The sequence below is a fragment of the Mycteria americana genome, chromosome 13 (genome assembly GCF_035582795.1).
Source record: "Mycteria americana isolate JAX WOST 10 ecotype Jacksonville Zoo and Gardens chromosome 13, USCA_MyAme_1.0, whole genome shotgun sequence".
Classification (NCBI taxonomy): Eukaryota; Metazoa; Chordata; class Aves; order Ciconiiformes; family Ciconiidae; genus Mycteria; species Mycteria americana.
Genome location: NC_134377.1, coordinates 4,282,195 through 4,304,349, shown reverse-complemented (window position 1 = coordinate 4,304,349; position 22,155 = coordinate 4,282,195). Strand labels below are relative to the sequence as shown.

Genomic DNA, 22,155 nt, shown 5'->3' with positions numbered 1-22,155 from the left:
CCGAGGTCAGTTGTATGAGGTTCAACAAGGCCGAGTGCAAGGTCCTGCACTTGGGCCACAGCAACCCCATGCAACGCTACAGGCTTGGGGAAGAGTGGCTGGAAAGGTGCCTGGCAGAGAAGGACCTGGGGGTGTTGGTTGACAGCTGCCTGAATATGAGCCAGCAGTGTGCCCAGGTGGCCAAGAAAGCCAATGGCATCCTGGCTTGTATCAGAAACAGTGTGGCCAGCAGGACTAGGGCAGTGATCGTGCCCCTGTACTCGGCACTGGTGAGGCTGCATCTCGAATGCTGTGTTCAGTGTTGGGCCCCCCACTCCAAGAGAGACATTGAGGGGCTGGAGCGTGTCCAGAGAAGGGCAACGGAGCTGGGGAAGGGTCTGGAGCACAAGGCTGATGGGGAGCGGCTGAGGGACCTGGGGTTGTTCAGCCTGGAGAAAAGGGGGCTGAGGGGAGACCTTATCGCCCTCTACAACTACCTGAGAGGAGGTTGTAGAGAGGTGGGGGTCGGTCTCTTCTCCCAGGTAACAAATGATAGGACAAGAGGAAATGGTCTCAAGTTGTGCCAGGGGAGGTTTAGACTGGATATTGGGAGATTTTTCTTCACTGAAAGGGTTATCAAGCATTGGACCAGGCTGCCCAGGGAAGTGGTTGAGTCGCCATCCCTGGAGGTATTTAAAGGACGTTTGGATGAGGTGCTTAGGGACATGGTGTAGTGGTGGGCTTGGTAGTGTTAGGTTTACGGTTGGACTCAATGATCTTAAAGGTCTTTTCCAACCTATATGATTCTGTGATTCTGTGATTCTGTGATTCTGTGATTCTGTGAAGGCTGCCCGACGGGAGTTTGGACATGAAGCCAGACGCTCCACGGCAGTGCGCGAAGAACAGCAACAGACCAAGAAGAGACGTCAGAGAGGCAGCTGTCCCTCTGGAGAAGCAGAAGACCGCAGGTCTGCCAGGGGGAAGTGCTGGCCGTCAGCATTAAGACCCCTTCTAGCTGCTTCGTTAGTTCTTTTCAAGACTGGGCAAGAAAAATAAAAAAAAGCACCCCAATAAAACAATAAAGTAACAGTAAAAATGCTTTCCCTCTCTCTTATTTGGTTCTTCGGCAACTGCGTCTGGAATCCTCTGTCCCCCCTGGTCTCCCCAGCCCAGGAAAGACACTGGTGCGTGGGGTGCGGGCCCAGCCCTGGGCCTTCGGGAGGGTGAGGGGCCGGGGCACACGAGGGCAGGCCGAGGGAGCTGCCTCTGCTCGTGAGGGTGGCGAGACCCTGGAGCAGGCTGCCCAGAGTGGTTGTGGATGCCCCATCCCTGAAAGTGTTCAAGGCCAGGTTGGCTGGGGCTTTGAGCAACCTGACCTCGTGAAAGATGTCCCTGCCCATGGCAGGGCGTGGACTGGGTGATCTTTAAAGGTCCTTTCCAACCCAAGTCGTTCGATGAGTCTATGATCCTAAGAGGCCAGCTTCTCCTGATTGGCCTGAAAAAGTCACTGGGGGAACTGTGCTTTCTTCCTCCCCTTCCTTTCTTTTTATACACCAAACCCAACCCACTCTCCTCCTCCCTCAGCCCTTCCTACAGAGCAAAGGTTGACAATTCAAGCAAAATTAGGATTTTTCTGTACCAAGGATATAAGGATCTATTTGCTTTAGGCTTAAAAGGATCTGTTTGCTTTAGCATTAAAAGGCTATAAGGATCCTCTTTTTAGGATTAAAGGATATAAGGATATATTAGCTTTAGGATTAAAGCAAAATTAGGATTTTTGGATACCAAACCACTCTCCTCCTCCCTCAGCTGCTTCATATATGTTGTGGTTTCACCCAGCCGGCAGCTAAGCCCCGCACAGCCACTTGCTCGCTCCCTCCGGTGGGATGGGGGAGAGAATCGGAAGGGTAAAAGTGAGAAAACTCATGGGTTCAGATAAAGACAGTTTAATAGGGAAAGCAAAAGCCGTGCGTGCAAGCAAAGCAAACTAAGGAAATCATTCACTCCTTCCCAGGGGCAGGCAGGTGCTCAGCCATCTCCAGGAAAGCAGGGCTCCAGCACGCGTAACGGGGACTTGGGAAGACAAACGCCATCAGTCCAAACGTCCCCCCCTTCCTTCTTCTTCCCCAGCTTTATATGCTGAGCATGACACCATATGGTGTGGGATGTCCCTTTGGGCAGTTGGGGTCAGCTGTCCCAGCCGTGCCCCCTCCCAACTCCTTGTGCCCCCCCAGCCCCCTCGCTGGTGGGGTGGGGTGAGGAGCAGCAGAGGCCTTGGCTCTGTGTAAGCACTGCTCAGCAATAACGAAAACACCCCTGTGTTATCAACACTGTTTCCAGCGCAAATCCAAAACACAGCCCCGTACCAGCTACTAGGAAGAAAATGAACTATCCCAGCCAAGACCAGCACACCTGTGCAGATTTTAGAGGATGTCTTCTAGGTCTCATGTGGTTAGAACAATCCCTGTTGGTCTTTGCTTAACCTCAGACATACCTCTTTTTTTTGCTGAAGTAAATGATCCTCATCTGTTTAGTCTTTCTTTTTTATTACGGGCATTCCGTGTCTTTGATCATATTTGTTATCCTTCTCTGTACCTTTGCAGTTCTGTTATACCCTTCCTGTGACTGGATGGCCCCAGGAACGTGCAGAGTTAAAGGCATAGGCAAACTGTGTGTATACAGTGGCTTGCCTGTGATTCTGTTTTACTCTCTTTCTCTCACTTTATGTCCTAACAGTTCATTTGATTTTTCAAAGGCATTGTGCTACTTTTATTCCTGGAAATACCTGCAATGACTATGAGATCTTTTGAATGTTACATCCAAATTTGTCTTCTATCCTAAGGTTGTATCGTAGTTTAGAGGCAATTCTATATCTATGTGTTTGGCATAATTTTTTTGAAATTTCTTTGTGTCTTACTATGAATTTCTTCTGACATTTTATTGGCCAGTTGCACAATATTCGGCGATCTTTCTGTAAGTCTTTGCAGGAAGTTTTAGTTTCCATTGTCCTGAATAATTTTATATCATCTTACTATATTGACTAAAGTTTGCAGGCTGATGCTCTGCAGTCTTCTGTCTGAGGGTCTTTCACTTATAATGAACCAGAGATCCAGACAGGCGTATCAGTGTCATTATGATTGTTACACAGACAAGGAGTGACAAAGCCAACAATTTTCCCAGTGTCACACATCAGCTTTGGCAGGTTTAGATTTAGAGCTTAGATCTTTCCTCTCCGCCCAATCCTTTTAGCATGCCTCCCTTATTGCTTATTAAATCTGGAGCTGTTCTTCTGTGTAACTGTAGACTTAATAACTGGAAAGACATTGTTTAGGAGGCTGAACTGGTGGACAGGAGTTGCACAGAAACTTGGAACAGCAGTTCCATTCCATAACTGCTTGGCCTCAGGCACACTGAGATTATGCATTAATGTTTAGTGCCAGTGCCCCTCACCTCCATAGGTACTGTGGGCTGCCGTCTGCCTGCCCTGCTAGCTGATTTGGTGGTACCGCCTATGAAACTGAGACAGCAATAATACTCCCCTGCTGTTTGCTAAATGTCAGTGCGAAGGAGGGAGGCAGGAGTGAGCAGAGGTCTAGCTGGGACTGCAGGACAGGAAGCAGGGTGTCTCCTGCAGAACCATGAGAAGGGAAAGGCGGAATCGTGGCCTGGTGCTCTGTGCAGGACTTTGCCTGATAGCTGCGGAGAACAAGGTGCAACTTGGCTTGGCAGCTCGGCTGCTTGTGTGCATTTGTGCATGGCTGTTGGGTTCAGCAGAGGGACCAAAACCTTCTGTCCAGCTCTCTGCCTGCATGGGTGCATGTGTGTACTGTTAAGGGTGTGCAAGTTCCTGTATGATCCCCAGTCTGAACTGAACCACTGTGTTTTCAAGCTGTATAAAAGAAGAAAAACGCGGTTTCTGAAGTTCTCATTTGCACTGAGATTTTGCTTTCAGGTTTTCCTTTGCAATGACATTGGATAGAAACTTTTTTCCGTTCTTATTTTTTAAGCAAAAGGGAGTGCAGACTCTTTAAGTTGGGCTTCGGTTCTTACACTGTGGTATTTAGAAAGAATATAAATCAGCAAGGGTCAAAAGTAACAAGAAAGTAATTGCAGCGTAGGACCCTACAGATGAGCATCTTGGAAATATAACGGAGGTCACCCTAAGTCCCACTCCCTGATCAAGAATCTGTAGACTACAACAAAGGGTTTGTGTTGTCTGTATGGACAGAAGACTCAGTGATCTACGTTGCCTTAATAACTCAACAAATCAGAGGTATTCTGGGAAAACTAAGCCTAGCTCCCACAGTTGGTGGAATGGAGCCACTTTCTACACATAGGTGTTCTCAGGTTAGTTGTTGAAACATTTTAGTTCAGGCTTCTTCCTTTTTTAATTCACCCTTCTCCCTTGCTTGTCTTTCTTCCCCTCTGTGTTCTCTCTGCTTCTCACTAAAATTGTTTAGGGAGGGAAGGTTTTGCCACCTCAGTGGAAAAATGCACCTGTGGAAAGAGTGTTGTGTGTCCACTCGAGTATGCTAGAGGAGAAGGATTCTTTTTAATAGAAACAACATTTCACTAGCTAAAAAGGCCCAACATCAAACCCCAAGTCAGCAACATAAAGTGCTAAGAGAAGGGCAAACAAATTATGGGGGAAAATCTCTAATTCTGCTGCTAGCAGCCAAGGAGGGGTGTCCTGTTTCCCTCTGTCATTCTGCTGTAATAGAGAACGACGTGGATCTTGATGAGACAGGCCCGCTCTGAAGCATGTGTTGTTTTCCACTTGGACTCCCTGTTATTTATGTCTAAAGTCACCCTGAGACCAGACTTGAACGCTCCCTATTCCGAGTTCCCATTCAGGTTTCTTTTCTCTCTCCTGTCCATTGCCTGACAATCCAGTTGTGCACCAGTGTGTGTCATTGCAGCGGAACGCCTCCTCCACATGCTCCCAACTTTCGAATGGGGAAAGAAATACAGGGGCAATTACTTTCAACTCTAAAATGCTGCTTAACCCAGCAGCTAGGAGAGTTGCTCACAGCACCTTTCTTTTAGCACTTCTATGGGCCATTACCCTGCTGGGATTAACAGCCTCTCGTTCCCTGCCGTACGCACCTTACCCCATCACCTGCTTCTCTTGTACTTGTCTTTTTCCCCAGGCACTAATGAAATTACCACTGAAACCGATTACAAGTCGGGGTGGAGCACTTTGACCAATGAACCCACGCCTGTTCGCGTGGTTGACCTTTAATGATCGAGCTCTGTAAATGTGGGTAGTTTAATTTGGTTTTCTAAAGCCCCTTCTCCGAGGAATGTGGAGTTTCATTTGCCATCAAAACGTGACCCCTGCCGGAAGGCGAGGGACATGACTTTGACTTATTAATAGGGAAGACAACCCCGGCACAGAGAATAGAATAGCTGTGATTCGTGTGACACATCACTGCTGTCACCGACTGCAGGAAATTACAGATAACTAAAAAAAGGTTGGCTTAAAAAGACTTTTGAAAGTATTCACCCAACTGCAAAGTTAAAAAAATATGATTTTTTTTTTCCTCATCTGTGGTACTAGGTTTTACAGAATTGCAGGCACTTGTGAGCTTTTTGTGCAGGGGGATGTGTCCCTTTCTTAATTGGGATTCAGGATATTGGAATCTGTTGGCAGGAAGTTCTCAAAAAACTCAAGGTAGCAGCAATGCATTTCCCAATGTAGTTTGTTCCTAGATTTATACCACAGTTTGACATTTTCAAAATGGCATAATATTTAAATAAAAACAAAGAAAGTGTCAGGCTGGTAGGACTTTTATAAACATACGTCTAATTTACTGTGTAAGGAAAATAAATTCCATTTGTGAAGGACCTAGGCCTGCTATAGTTGCCACGTGGGCTGAATCAGTTTTCTGCTGGCGTGCCTGTGGCTTTTAAAATGAACCAGCTGGAGTGAGTATCACAGCCTGTGAAGTCAGATGAGGTGGATGTGTAGATGACAAATATCTTGCAGAAGAGGTATTTCGGAAATGAAATGTCTGTCAAGCAGAAAAAGGTGAATGCGCGGTAGGACAGAAACCATGTTCCTGGGATGTAAAGGTAGAGGAGGTGGCTAGGCACCAGGTTGGTTAACAACTGAAAAATGAGACGTGGCTTTTGAGAGTGGAGAAGGTGTCAACAGCAGAGGTGGTGTAGTGTCCTCAAATCCATGTCAGAGTCTCGGAATGCCTGCTGTAATTAAACTGGTCTCTGGGCCTTGTGGGCACACTTGCTGTGGAGCAAGCAGAGGCAGCCAGGGAATTCTGGCAAGTGTTGCCCTTGATTCTGGTTGCAGGACCACAAAAGAGATTCTCGTAGAATGAGTTTGTAGTAAGTTCTAGCAATTACAGTGTCCATGGTGGCTTTCTGGAAGGGGCCTTGATGCTAAGCATTTTTTTGTTTGGTTTTGTTAATGGTATCATAACTCCGAAAGGCCTTAATAAGTACTTCTTAAAGGCAAAAAAGCCAATGCTTCTACAGATAAACGCGCACGTACTCTATGTTTACAGCTTACATAAGCTCTATTATATATGCTTATAGCATGGTTAGACTGCCCGTTGGGTGACAAGTCCCAGTCTAGAGCCAGAGCGAGAGCTGACGTGTACTGAATGGCCTCAGAACCGGAGCCTGAACGCCGACTCGAGCAGAGTTCACGGGGCAGGTGGATCTCGGTCAGTGACAGCTGCAGGCAGGCTGCGCTCAGAGTTGGCCTCTCACAGAAGTTGGCATCATCTCATTTCAGGTTTTTGAGGAGTATTTCAGGTTTCATTAAAAGAGCACTGAGGTTTATATAGCCCCTGGAAAGCCCTAGGGGACTGCTGCTTTGAGACCTGATAGAGGAACAGTCAGCTAAGCTTAACACAGGGTCTGCCCGCATAAACATTGTTGGAGTGTTAAGGTTTAGTTTCAAAATAGGGAAGTGGAAGCAGCATAACGTTATAAATAGTGCTTTGTTGTTCAAGACCAAAGACTTCCTGTTTGAGGGGCTCAGGGCTGTTTCCATTTCCACTCTAAATGGTGAGAGACTGACCATAAACCTCATGTTTACTTGCATGACTTCTGATGCTTTCTACATGTGCTTAAACTGTCTTCAGGTGGCCATGATGCTTTGCCAAAAATAGAAATGGCAGTTGGAAAAAGAAGAGTAGTTTAATGTCAGCCTAATCTTTAAAAACCTTTTCTTCACTGGTTTTAAAGAGACCATCACCACAGTACTGTACCCATTTGTCATAAATACTACATTATTGTTGATTTTAGTGTTTTCATTCAATTCTTCCTCACAACCCTCATGGAACAGCATATTTAATTAGTAGGTTTTGTCTTTAAAGCCAATGAATTAGCCACAAAGTAATCTCCATTTAAAAAGCATTGCTCTGCAGTAATTCCGTCTACTTGCAGCACTCGCAATGGAACGCTGAATTGTAACTATTCTGTAAGAACTCGAACAAGTTAATTGTACAATGTAATTTATTAGGAATTTACCAATAGTAAAGTGAACAAAAAGATACAAGCTTGAAAGTTTAAAAATAAAAAAGGCAAAATCCTAGGGACTATTTTTGTAACTATATAACTTCAAATTTAGAAATAAAACAGCCATGAAACTGAGCCGAGACTGGATGCAACTGTGGGCTCTGTCTCTTCATGGAAAAGGAGTTCTTTCCATATGCTTTGCAAGAGAGCGAGCTACAAAGATCAGTTCTAAAAGCATTTTGGGTCTGCAGAAACCCTCTCACCTGATTTTGACAGTCACCACTGCTGAAAATAGATGGCTCCCACCGGCAGCACAGGCTAGCCACGGCTGCTGGTGCAGTTACAACTGGCAAGAAAGGAAGGGCCAGGTTGTAGTTTGCTTTTGTTTTTTCTTGTTTAAGAGTAAAGCAAGGGATATCGTATTTAAAATACACTTAGGGAAGTCACAGATTTATCACGTCTTTAAGTACAGAAAATGATATATTCTCTGAAGATTCTGTTTTCAGTTTTTCCAGAACTATTCTTACAGGAGATGATTGCAAAATAGGCCTCTGGTCTTGTTAAGGTGTAGCACTGTGAAAGGGCTTAGGGTCCAGCTGTTAATTTATCTTCTTTTTTTTGCACATCTGTGTTTAGAAACGAACCTGCTACATACAGAATGTCTCGCTTTGATGGGACCTCCTGAAGTCTAACAGTCCAGGCAAGGCCCTGGCCAAAGCAGGTACAGTTCCATCAGACTGCTCAAGGAGGTGTCCAGCTGAGTCTTCAGCTCATCCAGAATGGAGATCCTACAGCTGCTCTGCGCAACCCGAAGCAGCAGATCTGGTTTCGTATTCCTCTCTAATACGAAAGGCTGACTGCACTTCAGTTCTCTTACCTGCGATCCTGCTGCAGGGGGGAGGAGGTTACCAGACTTGGGTATCCACTGACATCTCCTATTAAAGACTTACCTGGTGTATAGAGAGATTTCATCTGTAACTGATGACGCTCTTGTGATTAGAGCTGCTAACGTAGAGCGGCTACTGCTCATCTGTCACCAGATTATCCCAGGCTGCTTCCACCCACCCCACGTGGCAGAATTTTTAATCTGTTCACCTCGGCATTTACATTAGTGGCACCAAATTTCCTCTCACAACAGACGTGATTTTAAATAGAGTGACTATTCTGTTTTGCTTTGATTTCCATTTCAAAGAAAAATACTGTTGCAGTGTGAACCTTTGTACATTTTAATGAGCCTTAGTCCTCTGCAAGGGAGTCTGACAAAGCTTACAGCTTTATCAGCGTGCAGCAAATCTAAAAGGCAGGCGGGCACCAGGTTAACTCAGGGAAGGCAGCAGTGACTGTCTCCAAAGTAAATAAACATTAAGAGCCTTTAAATTAATTTCAGTTCCATTCGTATCACATGGAGTCTGTAATGCAAGCCCTCCTTCACTAGGAATGCTAAAACTTCAGAGTTAAAGAAAATACTCCTAAGAATAAAACTCCACCAACAGTTTCAGTAATTCAATAATTTATTCATCTAAAAAAGTGTGTAAAAGTATATAGCTCTCATCCACAAGGTATATATGAATGACATTTAAAATGGAAGTCTTTATTATTATTGTTTCTTTTTATCAAAGTCTTTTTTTAGTGTATTGTACCAGCGATATACTGTAGATTTAAAATGAACTTCACATTTTTTTTTTGTTTTCTTTCAAATTGTCGGCTATATATAAAAGAAGCTCACTGCAAAATGCTCAGAGAAAAAAAAACAAAAACAAAACCAAAAAGAAATTCAGAACTCCCCAGAAATGTACAGCTTTTACATTTAAAAAAGGTTCTGAAATATACATACAAGCATGCTGGACATTCCCCACCCCCTCCCGCTCCCTTTAGCTCAAACAACTGTAATAATAATTCTGATTTAGGCATGAATTTCCAAAGTTAGAAATTAAAAAAAAAATAAAATAACTTTCTTCACTCTGTAGGAAAGCCAGGGCTTGTACATTTCAGATTAATTCAGTAAAAAACTCACAAGTAAAATAATGCATATTTAAGGGAAATATTATACAGAACTTTTCACACTGAAGTACATAAGATTTTTTCTTTAAAATCTATTGCCATTCATTTATTTTGCACAAAAACGTATAAATATGTCACCAGCTTCTCTTAACTTAAAAAAATTAAATAAAAGACACCAGATGAAAACTACTCCTTGCTGCCCTTTTTTTATTTTTAATTTTTGCTTAGAACCAGGTTTCTGGGGAAGAAACGCCCCTGGATAAAAACGGCCCGTTTAAAAAGAACAAACAAAATAATAATCCAAAGTTCAGATGAGTCCTAGGAACAAATAACCCCCCCCAATGGTAAAAGATTACAAATGTCTACTTTACATTTTTTCCTCCCCAAGTTAAATTTTTTATACAAGTTTACAATCTTCATCTTTTTATGCTCTTCAAAAGGCCTTGAGAATTTTCTTTTCTGATTAAGAAAAAATAGTACTGCAATATTTTTAAAGTCAATTTTACACTGTACACATTAGATACAAATGGTTTGATATCAGATTTTTTTTTTTTTTTTAACCTATACATTGCAAAGAGGATACCCACAAGGGAGGTTTGGTGCAGAGAATGAAATAATCCATTTACAGGTTACTTCTCTGACTTCACCTTCTCATTACACAAGCAATTCTTTTTTTTTTTTTTATTTTATATAATTTGTTTTAAATGTTACATTATCTCAAGAAAAATACTTTTTAAAATCATAGAATTTCATTTTTTTTAACCAGAACATGAAAGTCTTTTGGAAGAACTTTAAAATTTGTAGTTTTTTCTCCACAGATAGATAACTAGGTCACACAGCCTGATCAAAGTGCCCGACCCCTCACATAAGGCAGTCCATGCCTGCTGCACAGTGCAACAACAAACATTAGAAAATGGAGTTTAAATATAAACCCCTCGAAGCCTGGAATGAAGGAGTCATAAAAATACTTCAATTAGCCATTAACCTTTAAAATGGCAATCATTTTACTAAACAAAGTAACTTTTCCACCACAGTGGTATAACTTCAAGTACTAATTTAATGATATAATTTTTAAAAATTATTTCTTTGAAATAATATTCCTATAGTCAGAAAAAATACACCAGATTTGTAACTGATTTAGTGTAAACAAAAACCATATTTTTGGATATGTACAGGACGAGTCTGCCCAGAATTAAAGGGCGACTTGGGTTTCAGTAAATAGTTTTCTAGGATCACTAAATTTACTGGAAATATATTTCAATCATAGCTCTACAATAGATTAATTTACCACTTTCCGTTTGCCCTTACCTTGGGCTTTAAAGTATTTTTCCTCCCTACCTCTCACTCACTCTTCTTCCATTAGGTAGTGTTATCCTTCATTAAACACTGGCCATTTCTTGCTTTAACCAGGCTAAATGCAGGTGAGAATTCCTTAAAATACAAGTATATCCTTCCCAGCTTGGACTCTGATTGTTATTAGCTTCACTTTTGATTTCCAGGTCAGAAGAGTGAGAGGTATGTAGATAAATAACCCTACAGTGGAACGGAGCTGGATTTTTAAGATATTCTACTGTTCCTGGTCCTTTATAATTTAATCCCTCCCCTCCCCAAACCTAAAAATAAATAAAGTATCTCCAGACCATTCATATCTACATGGACAGGTAACAAATGCATGCATTCATCCCAATCCACTCTGACAGGAACTCCAGGGAGACAGAAAACTCCAATATGTATACGAGACTACAGCTGTGTGGTTGTTTTTTTTTTCCTCCTGCAAAGTCCCAGTTTATGACAATCAAACAAAATAAGTTTTGGACAACCCAAACTGGTCACTACAAGGTGTTTTTAGTTGCAGGGCTGAAACTGCTCTTGGTTGCTTATCAGAGTTCCTAATGCAAAAAGATACTGTAGTCTTCCTTAAAAAAATAAAATATTAAAAAAAAATAATCACACTGACCAGTAGTTACTGGGCCACCAAACTAACACTGGCTTGAGGTTATTCTGTGTTCACTGTTCTTGGATGTTCCCAGATTTTGGACTGAAGCTGCCAGAGATGTTAATGGGTAGTTTAGTTTTGAACACTGCAGAATTCACATGTGCTTTTGGAGGAACAGAAGCACAGCACAGGACTGGTCTGAAGAGAAGCAAAACTGTGATCTTTGCAGACTGTGGCACGTTTCTCAGGTTGAGGGGAGAAGCCAGAAGAACAAGTGCTTTTCTATCTATTAAAGTATATTCATGATGGCATTGTACAACTGAGTGAGCACCACAAAGTGGACAGGAAGGCAGGAGCTGCGATCCTGAGTGGCAGGGTTACACGTAAGCCAGGACAGTGCATTGTACTGCTCTAAAACGAACCTGTGGAAGAGAAACGCAGAGAGAAATGAAACTGGAATTGTTGACTCCTTTCCTCCTTGTCTTTTCTAGAAGATTTACTTAAACTTATCTCTGGTTTCTCCTGGAGATACAATGCCATGAGGACTGCCTGGCTGTATTAACGCTGGTGGTGTTGGCAAAGTAGGAAACTCACTGAAAAGGTGGGGGAGAAGCACGAATTTTTACTTTTAGTATGTTTGAACTTGAACCAAGCTATATGAATGTAGGCCCTTCCCCACACACAGCAGAGATTATGGAATCATAATTTAGGTTGGAAGGAACCTCTGGAGCTTTAGTCCACCACTGCATTCAAAGCCTTCAGTCTTGAAGGCTGGAGGTTCCACAGCCTCTCTAGGCAACCTGTGCCCGTATTTGATCACGCTTTTTGTGTGATCCTGTATCTGATTAGAACGTCTCTTGTTGTAACTTGTGTCGGTTGTATCTCGTTCTTTCCCTGTGCATTGCATCATCCTTTTACTCAAAACAAAGACAGCAATACCTCAGGACAGCTGTGATAGCTCAGTCCTCTAAGAGGATGCAAATTCAGATCTTCTAGAATAACACAAACATTTTCTTAGATTAGATTATTCTTCAGGTTTCCTGCTGATGCTCTCTACCTGGTTAAAGGTACTGGTGTGTTCCACCCTGCATGCTGTCTCATAAAACAGATCTTTTTTCAGTCCCCACCAGGTGGGATGGAGGCAAACAGTCCTGTAGTTATCTTGTACCATACGATATACAAGCCTGCATTAATTCAGGAAGAATGTCTCCTTTATATTCCAATTCCTAAGATACTGGTATCAGGAGAGTACTTTTATCTCCATCTATAAATCAGTTTGGTTTGGTGAGTAAAAATAATTATTGACACAGTCCGGATTAGACCACCAGCTAAACAGAACAATCTTTGGGAGGCAAACCAAGGTATCCACTTGGTAAGGCAAAGCTGTAAGTTTTCTTGACATAGTTTTGTATAGTAGTATGGAAAACTGATGAAGTAACCCCCAAAGTCCTGCTCTTTAATGGTGGAGGTAGCAGCTATATTAAGAGCTGCCGACTGCTCTGAGACACATGTGTAGGGCATGGTAGAGTTATAAGCTGTTGATAAAGCTAAGAAATAATTTTGCCAGGTTGAAATTTCAGAGCTCAGTCTCCTTAACCTTAGGGAGGAAATGCAAAACCTAAAAGGTGTTACCTCAAGACATCTGATGTAGTTTTAGAGTCAAGGGGGTGAGGAACTCGCTGAGAATTTCTGGCAGGTAGAAGCTCATCTGTCTGCGCTACAGAGATATGGTGATGTAATGAGGCCTGTGTAATGGAAAAAAAGCATAAATTAACTCTTCATATAGCAAGTACTTCTAAAGATTCACAGTGAACAAATACATTCTGAATTGTCTCAGGACAGCACGGAAAGTTGGCAATTCTTTGTTGAACCCACCATGGCCATGTGTATTTCCAAGTTCCATAACGATTACATTTTTGAATAAACTGACTTCTCTTTTTGACTGCAATTAAGGATCTTTAAAAAAGAATGCTGAATCCTGGTCTTAATTTTAGTCAGGGAAGAAGTGACGAGGGGAAACACTTGGGATGTGTCAGTGGTTCTTTTGGTATTTCGGTAACAAACCATTCCGATTCTTCAAACTCTCCCGGTAGGAGACCCATCACAGAGTGCCACACAGAGGTGGGGTGTCCACTGAGAACACTTAGTGCAGCCATCGTCCTGCTCTCTGCTCCTACGCTTTCTCGATCTGTCTCATTCTTCTCTGGAGCGAGGCTTGTGCATTAGTTTATACAGGAGTAGGAAAGGGATTTCATATTGATCACGTGCTGGGGGTAGAGCAACCACGTAAGCCTTTCAAGTGGGTAGCCTAATACACCACATGGCCTGCCGAGGCAAAACCTCTAATTTATACTCCTCCAATTATGGCAAGCACATTAGAGGTGAAATACTTTAGCTCAAAAATACTTAATCCAAATCAGACAAAGATGACTTGAATCTGTATGCCTCACATGCCATACAAGTTTCCTAATTGCAGCGCTGTGCAGCATAAAGGAGACAGCACCACCTGCTCACTGAATGGTGAACAAGTTACTGCATGAATTCAGCCCCTCGCTTTTATTAAAAATTGTCCAAACCCAAATAGTATGTTCCAAGTCAAATTAAACATTTAATTCGGCCTAGATCTGAGAGAGCAATTGTGTTGGGCTGGGAGGTGGTGGTGCAGGGAAGGGTGGTGGCTCCTTCTCTCTAGTACAAATCTAGTATGAGCTTACGGAAGGAATTCATAAAGTTGCCTGGAGCTCTGCTGACTATGGTTTTACTGCTGGAACTGAAACATAGTCTTTGGATTACTCATTCACAAAAAAAAGGTAGTTTGAAGTTTAGCATAAAACTTCATCTCTAGCTCCTAAAACATGGTGGTTCATTTTTCATATTATTTTGAGATCTCCATTCTGTAGGTAGGTAGTATGTGGAAAAGCACATACTTCAGGGAAATCCATCCATGAAGAGTGCAGAGTGTAGGGAATAAGGTTCAGTACATAGCTGGTGGAGGTGCTATACTGACTATAAAGCCTGCCATGCTGACCCCAAGTCATTGTTAACATCAGTCCTAAAATTGCTTTTTTTGCATGAGGGAAGAATTGAGAAATACTGAACACCTTTACTCTGATAATTGTCTGACAGACATGGATGAGAGAATTATTTAAGAGCCTTGCAAAAATGTTTAGTATTTGTCAATTAAGCTGGGAATGGATAAAGTAAGTGGTACTATCTTTATTATTCTATATGTTGTTTGCTCGAATAGTTATGTGATGCTATTCAAGGCATCCTTCCATGCTCACTAGTTCACATTTTTTTGATTCATTCAAGTAAGACGCTGCATGGCACTCTACAGGGATGAGGGAATCTCTGGGGTGAGGGAATCTCTAGCAGTTGAACCAATTCTGCTCTATACATCTTGCAAGCACTTGCGATTCTGGAGTGGAAGGTATCAGGTTCACTCTGACACTACAGACTCCACTGTGCAACTTTTACCACTAGTGAAATACAAATGGATAGTAAATGCTCTATCTAGAGGTGCTACTCTCCTTTCTAACTTTAAATCTATGTGTCATAACTGGATTACAGCAGAATAGAAGGTATGTCCCTCCTGTCTTAGGCTGACTGAAAATGAAAACTGGGACACTTCTGTAACACCAGATACAGCTTTGATGATTCTGTATTTAGAAGCTGCCAAACTATTCCATTTTCAGGTAAGGGCTTTAGGAAGAGAGAATTAAGTGTTAATAGCCAGCTATCTTAAATAAATTTAAACCTAAAATTGTATTTCCGTTTCCAGTATTGTCACAGTTGTGGTAACAGGCAAAGCCAACATTTTCAAAGAAAATTCACAGGCTATAAATACAATTCTTCTTTTTCTCCTGTGAAAGGATACCAAGACAGACCTTCAGGAAGAGGGGACACTGGTTTTGTGCCTGAGGACAGGATGACCAGAACCACTGCGGAAGATTCTCAGCTTTGGCAGTTGATACGAAGTATCCAAGAGCAAGAGGTTGCTGCTTCAGTTCTTCAGGGGCTTCTCTGGAAAGGAGACGTTCCCCTTGGCTCTGAAAGAAGAGTTGAAAAGGCAGGCTTGTTGGTTTATGTCATTACATCCCACTCCAATAACTTTGTTTACTAACCACTCAGTCTTTAATCCATTTCTGTCTTGTTATTAATGAGCTATTCTTTAGTCATTCATGAATCTTTGTCAAAGTTGCCTAATCCCTTCCTTTTTCCCTTGTAGTTGGGTTCTCCAGGCTTACGTTCTGGAATCACTTCAGATTCCCAAGCAGCAATGTTAACCTCCTAAATTGACCCAAGTACATGTGGAATTTGATGCTACCAAGTAACTTAGAGGTACTAGGCTCCGGCTACAAACCTGAACAACTTCTTGTGTGCGTGCACGCAGAGAGTAGACCAGTGTTGAATTTAAGTTTAGAAAGCCTCACAGGCTTTCCTGATACATAGCAAACCCAGCAGTTTGCACTGCAGATCTTCCTGATTTCAGCTAGCGGAAGGATGCGTTACACGCTCAAATATGGAAGAACAGAGAATGTCTGCATCTTTCTAAGCTTCGTTGTGCTTGCTTTCTCAGTTAGTTACATTGATAGCTTAGCAAAAAATGCTGCACTTGCTATTCCTTGCTATGGACGCTTGGACAGAAGTTACTATGCTTTGTTTATATTTGTACTACCAAGCAGAGGTGAAGTGTGGGAAAAAAGAAACGGCTGTCCTGCTTTTCAATTTATATCAGTTATTCATTCATTTATATACTGTATTTTTGCAGTACTAGTTACTCATCTCCTTATATATGGACCGAAGAGTTATTTGGAGAGGAGAGAGTTAAACAATGAAAAACTGGCTGTAAAACCAATTTCATCAGACTTTGAGTTGCTGCCTGTCAGCATATATGTTTGCGATTTTATTTTTGTAGAGTAAAACCTAGATGAACCTTCCATTCCCGAGGCTGTTGGACAGGAATGCTTTGTGTGAGCTTGCTTACCTCATCCTGCGTGTGTGTATATATGCATATCCTTACCTATCATGAACCATGTTACCAAACCTACAAGGGTCTCCTTTACGCATCAGAAAGGGTGACTGCCGTGGCATTCTAGAGTACATTCCTATTTTAAACGCATTTGGTTTTTTTTAAACACCCTTTATTATGTTGCTTTTACTTTTATTTCATAGAGGAAAAACCCAAAAGATGCCTGCAAAGTATTTTAGCTTGCAACTTATCCCAGAAGAACTGGGACAGCAGTTCATTTAATCCATAAACATCTTTTAAGTCAATAGGTTAAAAAAACCAACCGATTCCACTGCACAGAAACTGGCTTAATCACAAAGCCTTCACTGCTAGTCCTTTGAGCAGGTCTCTTCTCCAACTGTAATATCTTGATCAGGAATCAAAGTTAAACACTCCATAAAGCCTGGAGAAGGCTGCAGCTCACCTGGCACTCAGAAAGCCTAACAGCAAACCTTGAAACTGGCTGCTGAGCAATCAGGACTTACACTGCTAAACTGCAGCAATCAATTATGGGTTACACGGACGAAGGCTTGACCTTCCCCGACCCATGAGGTAATGATCACACGCTGTAGCTTTTTTAAAACCAAAAATTACACATCAATTACTAGGCCCTTGTTAATGGTTAAACTGAATTACTCTGACAGGTTCATCTAGAAATGGCTTGTCCAGGTCTCTAAGCTCTTTGGTCATTAACCTTTCAGTGCTGTTCTTAAGCCACTTGCATGGAGTTCCATTGAGAATAAGTTTTGTAAATGCATTTCTAAAAGTGGTAAGGAACAGAGATTGTTGAATGGACTAAGTAAGAGAGAGAAATTGTAATGAGTGATGAGTTGTGATTTATGGCTGGAGGGTTTAGTAACAGAATTTAAAACTTTTAATGTGCCCACATACCAGTTTGAAATAACCAAGTGACAGTAATGTGCAATTATTTAGCCTTTGAAAAGTGGGTTGGAGTATTAACATAAGGTAAGGTGGTTGTGTACTGAGATTGCAAAATAAATTATTAGCATTTTTGTGGCTGATGCAGAAATAATTTTTCACTTGGAGACTGTATTAAGCTGACCACTGAAGCATTTTGGCAGAGGTTGCAAGGAAAATACAGGCAGGACTTTTTCCTTCCAGGTAGTGAAACTAACACCATTGAGTTAGTCATTTTCAGGGAGCGAGAATTCTTTTCTTAAGATATGTTATTTACATTTAGAAAAACACACCACTTTGTTACAGAGGCTGAATGAGCAGCATCCTTCACGGGCAAATACCCTAGCTGTATGTATGCCTCCTCTAAGTATCTATTCTGTGCTTCCTTTCATACCCGATTTATAGTTTCTCTTGATGAGACTGTTTAAAGCCACCAGCGATAGACACAGATACCGATCCAGTTACTTAAATTATTACAGATCACTAAACCAGAACTTTTAAATGCATGGGGGTGTCTGTTTCTTGTATAAAAGTTAGCCTGTTTCTTTAATAAAATGCTGTATTATTTAATTATTAAATTTTAACTAAATTTAATTAAATTTAAACTAAAAATTAAATTAGTTAATAAAATTAGCATATTATTAAAGAAATAATATGCTACTGCTTTAAATGTACTATTTCTAGAATGAAAGTTCTCCACAGGAAATTAGGAAGCATCAAACTTCTACATACTTGTGATGGAAACCATTTTAAGAGTACAGCTAAGTCTCTTACACAATTAAATGTATGAGTAAAAGAGTTCCACCAAACATGATCCCAATTATGCTAAAGCTGATTCAAAAAAATACCTTGAATTACCAAAAATAATTTGCATTTTAAGTAATCACTGGTGTTGGAACCAACTTTATAAAAGCCACTTCAAACAAAAATAACTTACAAACACTACGTGCTCTGGGCTAATTTCTACTAAGAAAACAACATTTGCATAAACATCCAGCACCTGCAGAGTTTCTACGGGTAGGGTTTTATTATTAGGAGAATCATCTCCCTTCTTGCCTCCCCTAGAAATTCATGGAACAGAGCTGTCATAGCTTCCTTCCTTTCAAAGACTTGTCACTTTGTGGCAGGGACATTCCATATGATTTTCCAGAAAAAAATGGATGAGTGCAGATTGAATTTATACAGGGTCATTAGATATGGCTCTGCCACACAAAAATAAAGCTTCTCTCTCCTCCTTCTCTCTTCCTCTCAGTTCTCTTGTACACTAACAATTGACTTCAGGGATGTAAATAGTCAAGGCAGAGGCGTCTTCTACGATAGTATTTAATACAGCACCTTCAATTTTACTGTTACTTTCTGCTTGCTGTTGACCTAATTATGTTGGAGAATCTACAGGAAAAAAAGAGTTTTTGGAGGATTTGGATCTTTTTTGTGTTTTATTTTAAGTAGCATATGCCCTAAAGAGCTACAGCCTTACCCTACTATGCTGGAAGTGAGATCCCACTCCAATGCCAGATGGTGATCCAGGGGAAGGAACTGGGGAGGAATTTGGTGAAGAGTGAAGATTCCCTGTTATTAAAATTCTAATGTCATTGTCCATGTCATCTGGGAATGGGAGGTCAAACATGTCATCTGAAAAGGAAAAGACAGAAAAATAATTTCCAATGTGCTGTACTCATTTTTGTCACAAAACTTTTGTAATTTATTACCATTTCCTTTAATTTATTAGCATTCCTTTTTTTTTTTTTTTACATCCTCTTGAGACAGATGAAAGCAGAGATAAACACTTTACCGTTTAATCCTTCTTAGTACCTTTGACTGCAACTGCACAGACTTGAAAGGAAAAGTTGGCAGACATATATTAAAATAATGACTTTTAACAATGGTCATAGAGTGAACAAAAATCCTGTCGTACCAGCTTAATAAAAATCCAAATTGAACTTTGTAACAGAAAAAATGACACCTCTCTGCAGTTGGTCACAGAAATCCATTAACAGAATACTTGAAATACATTAAACAAACCTACGTATGTTACTCTCAGCAGGTGCTGCTCTTCAGGCTTCTAGTGCTACACACCAGTGCTTTGGCATGGTTGCTCAAAACGTTCTGGGAGCAGCCCTAGCAGCTTCAAGGGAATCGCTCACAGAATCAGTGAGGGCAGCAAGGCCTGCTCCACACTCACATGCAATGTACCTCCATGGTTATTTCAAATACTGCACCAGGATTTCCTACAACGCAGCTTTTAAGATTTTACTTTCATCTCAGACATTCAATACAGTTGTATTATCATAACTTGCTATTTTAATTTGGTTTATGTTCATACGTGGGAAGGGCATAAAGATACAGTGAAAATGTGTTTGCATTCTATGAGAAGTACGTTCCCTTACTCAGGCATTGAAACGCAGGTTACGATATACCACGAGTAATCTACATGATGGAAGACATTATAAACACAGAGCAAAAAATTACAAGCATTACAATATAGTTTATAGGGTTTTTTTCCCTTATCCAGATTTCTCAGCAGGCAAAGACATTTAAACAGCATAATGACATTTAAAGTACATTTTAGGGGACAGAAAGGGACAGTGGGAGCTGTCTGAATTAACTGGATTAATTGGAATTGCAGCCCAATTTATACTAAAACACATGGAGCCCTAAACAAGAGTCATGCATTTCTCCATATTATAATAAACAATTTATCTTGAAAAAGAAGAATTTACTCCACGTGAAAACGGAAAAGAATGTGTGTGTCTTGAACTAATTTCACCTGAAGTCCTAGTGTTGAAATAGGCAGGTGGTTGTTTTTCTTCATCCTCTGAAGAGAAATACTGGATTGCAAGAGCAATGAATTAACTTAGTTTATTAACTTCTGTCCTACAACCTCAGTAAACAAAACAGAACTAATGTCATGCTCTGCTTAGCCTCCAAAGCATAAATGAGATGGCTAATAGCATAGGAAGCAGTTTAATCATTAAGTAGAACAGAGTTAAGAAAATTAAATTTAACACCATTTTGGAAAACGCCAGTTCTTGTACCTGATTCTAATTAGCATCTGAAGCACTAAAGGGCAGGTTAATGCAGGTTAAATATTTGTCAGCACAGCATTCAGACAGGATTCTGGGGCCTTGAAAGGACAGCTGCTTAAGTATTAAGAGGGGTAACTTCCCTTCTGTGAGGCCCACTGAAATTCCAGGAGGAAGAGATCAAAGCAGACTCTTTCATTAAAAATAGTGGGCCTTTCTTCCTCTCTATACTGTAACTTCCCTCTTCATAAAATACTTCTATTGTAAATGTTTGTAGTTACTCTTGGTTTAAATTATTTTACAATCATTTTTAAGGATTTATAGCAAAACAGTTAGGAAAATACTTACTTGATAGAAAGTATTAACCAGAGCCTTGCTGACACAAGCTATAGGGTTAAATATGCTTGAAAAAGCACACTGCCAACATAAAGAATTCTCAGGTTCATCCATTTTTCCTACTCTACAGGAAGATTAAAATTCTAAACCAAGTCCCTCCTTCCTCACAAGTTTTGTACACACCAGGGCATAAAGCGAACCACTACCACAAAAATCAAGTTGGCCTGATCAAGTCACAACAAGAAAAAGCATTTTGCGGTCTGTGCCATTTCACATATTGATTGGTCAGTATCACCTCTGGAATAAATCCACACGATTATCTGAAAACTTCAGACAAAGATAGTATATTATCCTGTAACTCTAAAGCATAGTGTTGTTCTCTTTAAATTACATTAGGGTGGTACGGGGTCCGTGGGAGAACGTCGGTCCACTCAGTTTTTATTCATGACTGGTACAGCTCTGCTGATGTTCTGAGAAGCCACTGAGCCGTCGCAAGCATTTCGCCTCTCACACCAGACACGTGCGTACTCACCATTAGTAGGGCTGAATCCATCCTCATTGGGGTAATTTGCTGGTGCTACCTGGATAGTAGCAGAGGTTGGGAAAACCAGGATGTGTGTACAGGAGGCATCCTGAGGGGTGTTCAGCTGGGATGACTGCAGATTCAGCGCAGTACTCCGGCCAAACACTGATCCCATAGTGACAGCATCTTCCAGAACAGAAGCAATGACAGAGACATTAATTTGCATCATCTTCAAAATATATGTTCTGTGCTCAATTAATTTCTAATCTGGGTTTGCAAGCTAATACAAGTGTTTAAAGGTTCTTATCTGAAAAAGAATACATTACTAGAAGAGCTTGAAATTAAGATCACAAATTGTAGATAATGTTTAGCTATGTGAATGCCCATACAGTGCCCCACCTTTCCTTTCATTCTGCTGCTGCCCCTTAATCGAAGATTAACTTGTTAAATGAGCAAGTTAAATTTATTTTTGATGCAGGCATCTGTATAATTATGCAATATACCCCACTTTGGTTGACATGAAAAAAGCGTAACTTGCCATCTATTTTCTCATGTTACAAAAACTCTGCTTTGAAAATTATTCAGCTTGATGAGTAATTTTCAAGCTCGTTTAATTCTGTTCCATGTAGTAATCTTTTATTTCTAAACTAAGGATATGCCACCACGCTTACGTAATACATCAAGTAAGTAAAGGGAATCTCAAAATTTAATTTTATTTCAGCTTAACTCTGTGGACTGCTGCTTATAACAGAACTCTCTAAATAACTTACGCATATGAAAAGGTAAGTAGGTTTATCCTTATTCCCACTTCCAAAGACTCCTACTCTACACTGTCAACTCTTACAGTGTCTGCAGTCTTCCTTGCGTGAGGACATCTACAACATCACATTTCAGCTGATGAGAACTGGTCTACCTGAAAACATGACCTCTCCAAAGAAAGGGC

At 41.0% G+C, this 22,155-nt stretch overlaps 1 protein-coding gene across 1 annotated transcript in view; it reads right to left on the bottom strand.

Annotated features, from left to right (window-relative positions):
• Nucleotides 1–9,952: 9,952 nt before the first annotated feature.
• MED13L (mediator complex subunit 13L) overlaps nucleotides 9,953–22,155 on the bottom strand; it is a 209,478-nt gene continuing 197,275 nt past the window's right edge. The window contains exons 27-31 of the mRNA XM_075516647.1: nucleotides 21,222–21,398; nucleotides 18,808–18,962; nucleotides 15,289–15,450; nucleotides 13,034–13,146; nucleotides 9,953–11,823 (exon numbers count right to left, since the gene is read on the bottom strand). Of these exons, the coding sequence (XP_075372762.1) occupies nucleotides 11,691–11,823; nucleotides 13,034–13,146; nucleotides 15,289–15,450; nucleotides 18,808–18,962; nucleotides 21,222–21,398 (740 nt within the window). The 3' untranslated portion in view covers nucleotides 9,953–11,690. The remainder of the gene's footprint in view (nucleotides 11,824–13,033; nucleotides 13,147–15,288; nucleotides 15,451–18,807; nucleotides 18,963–21,221; nucleotides 21,399–22,155) is intronic.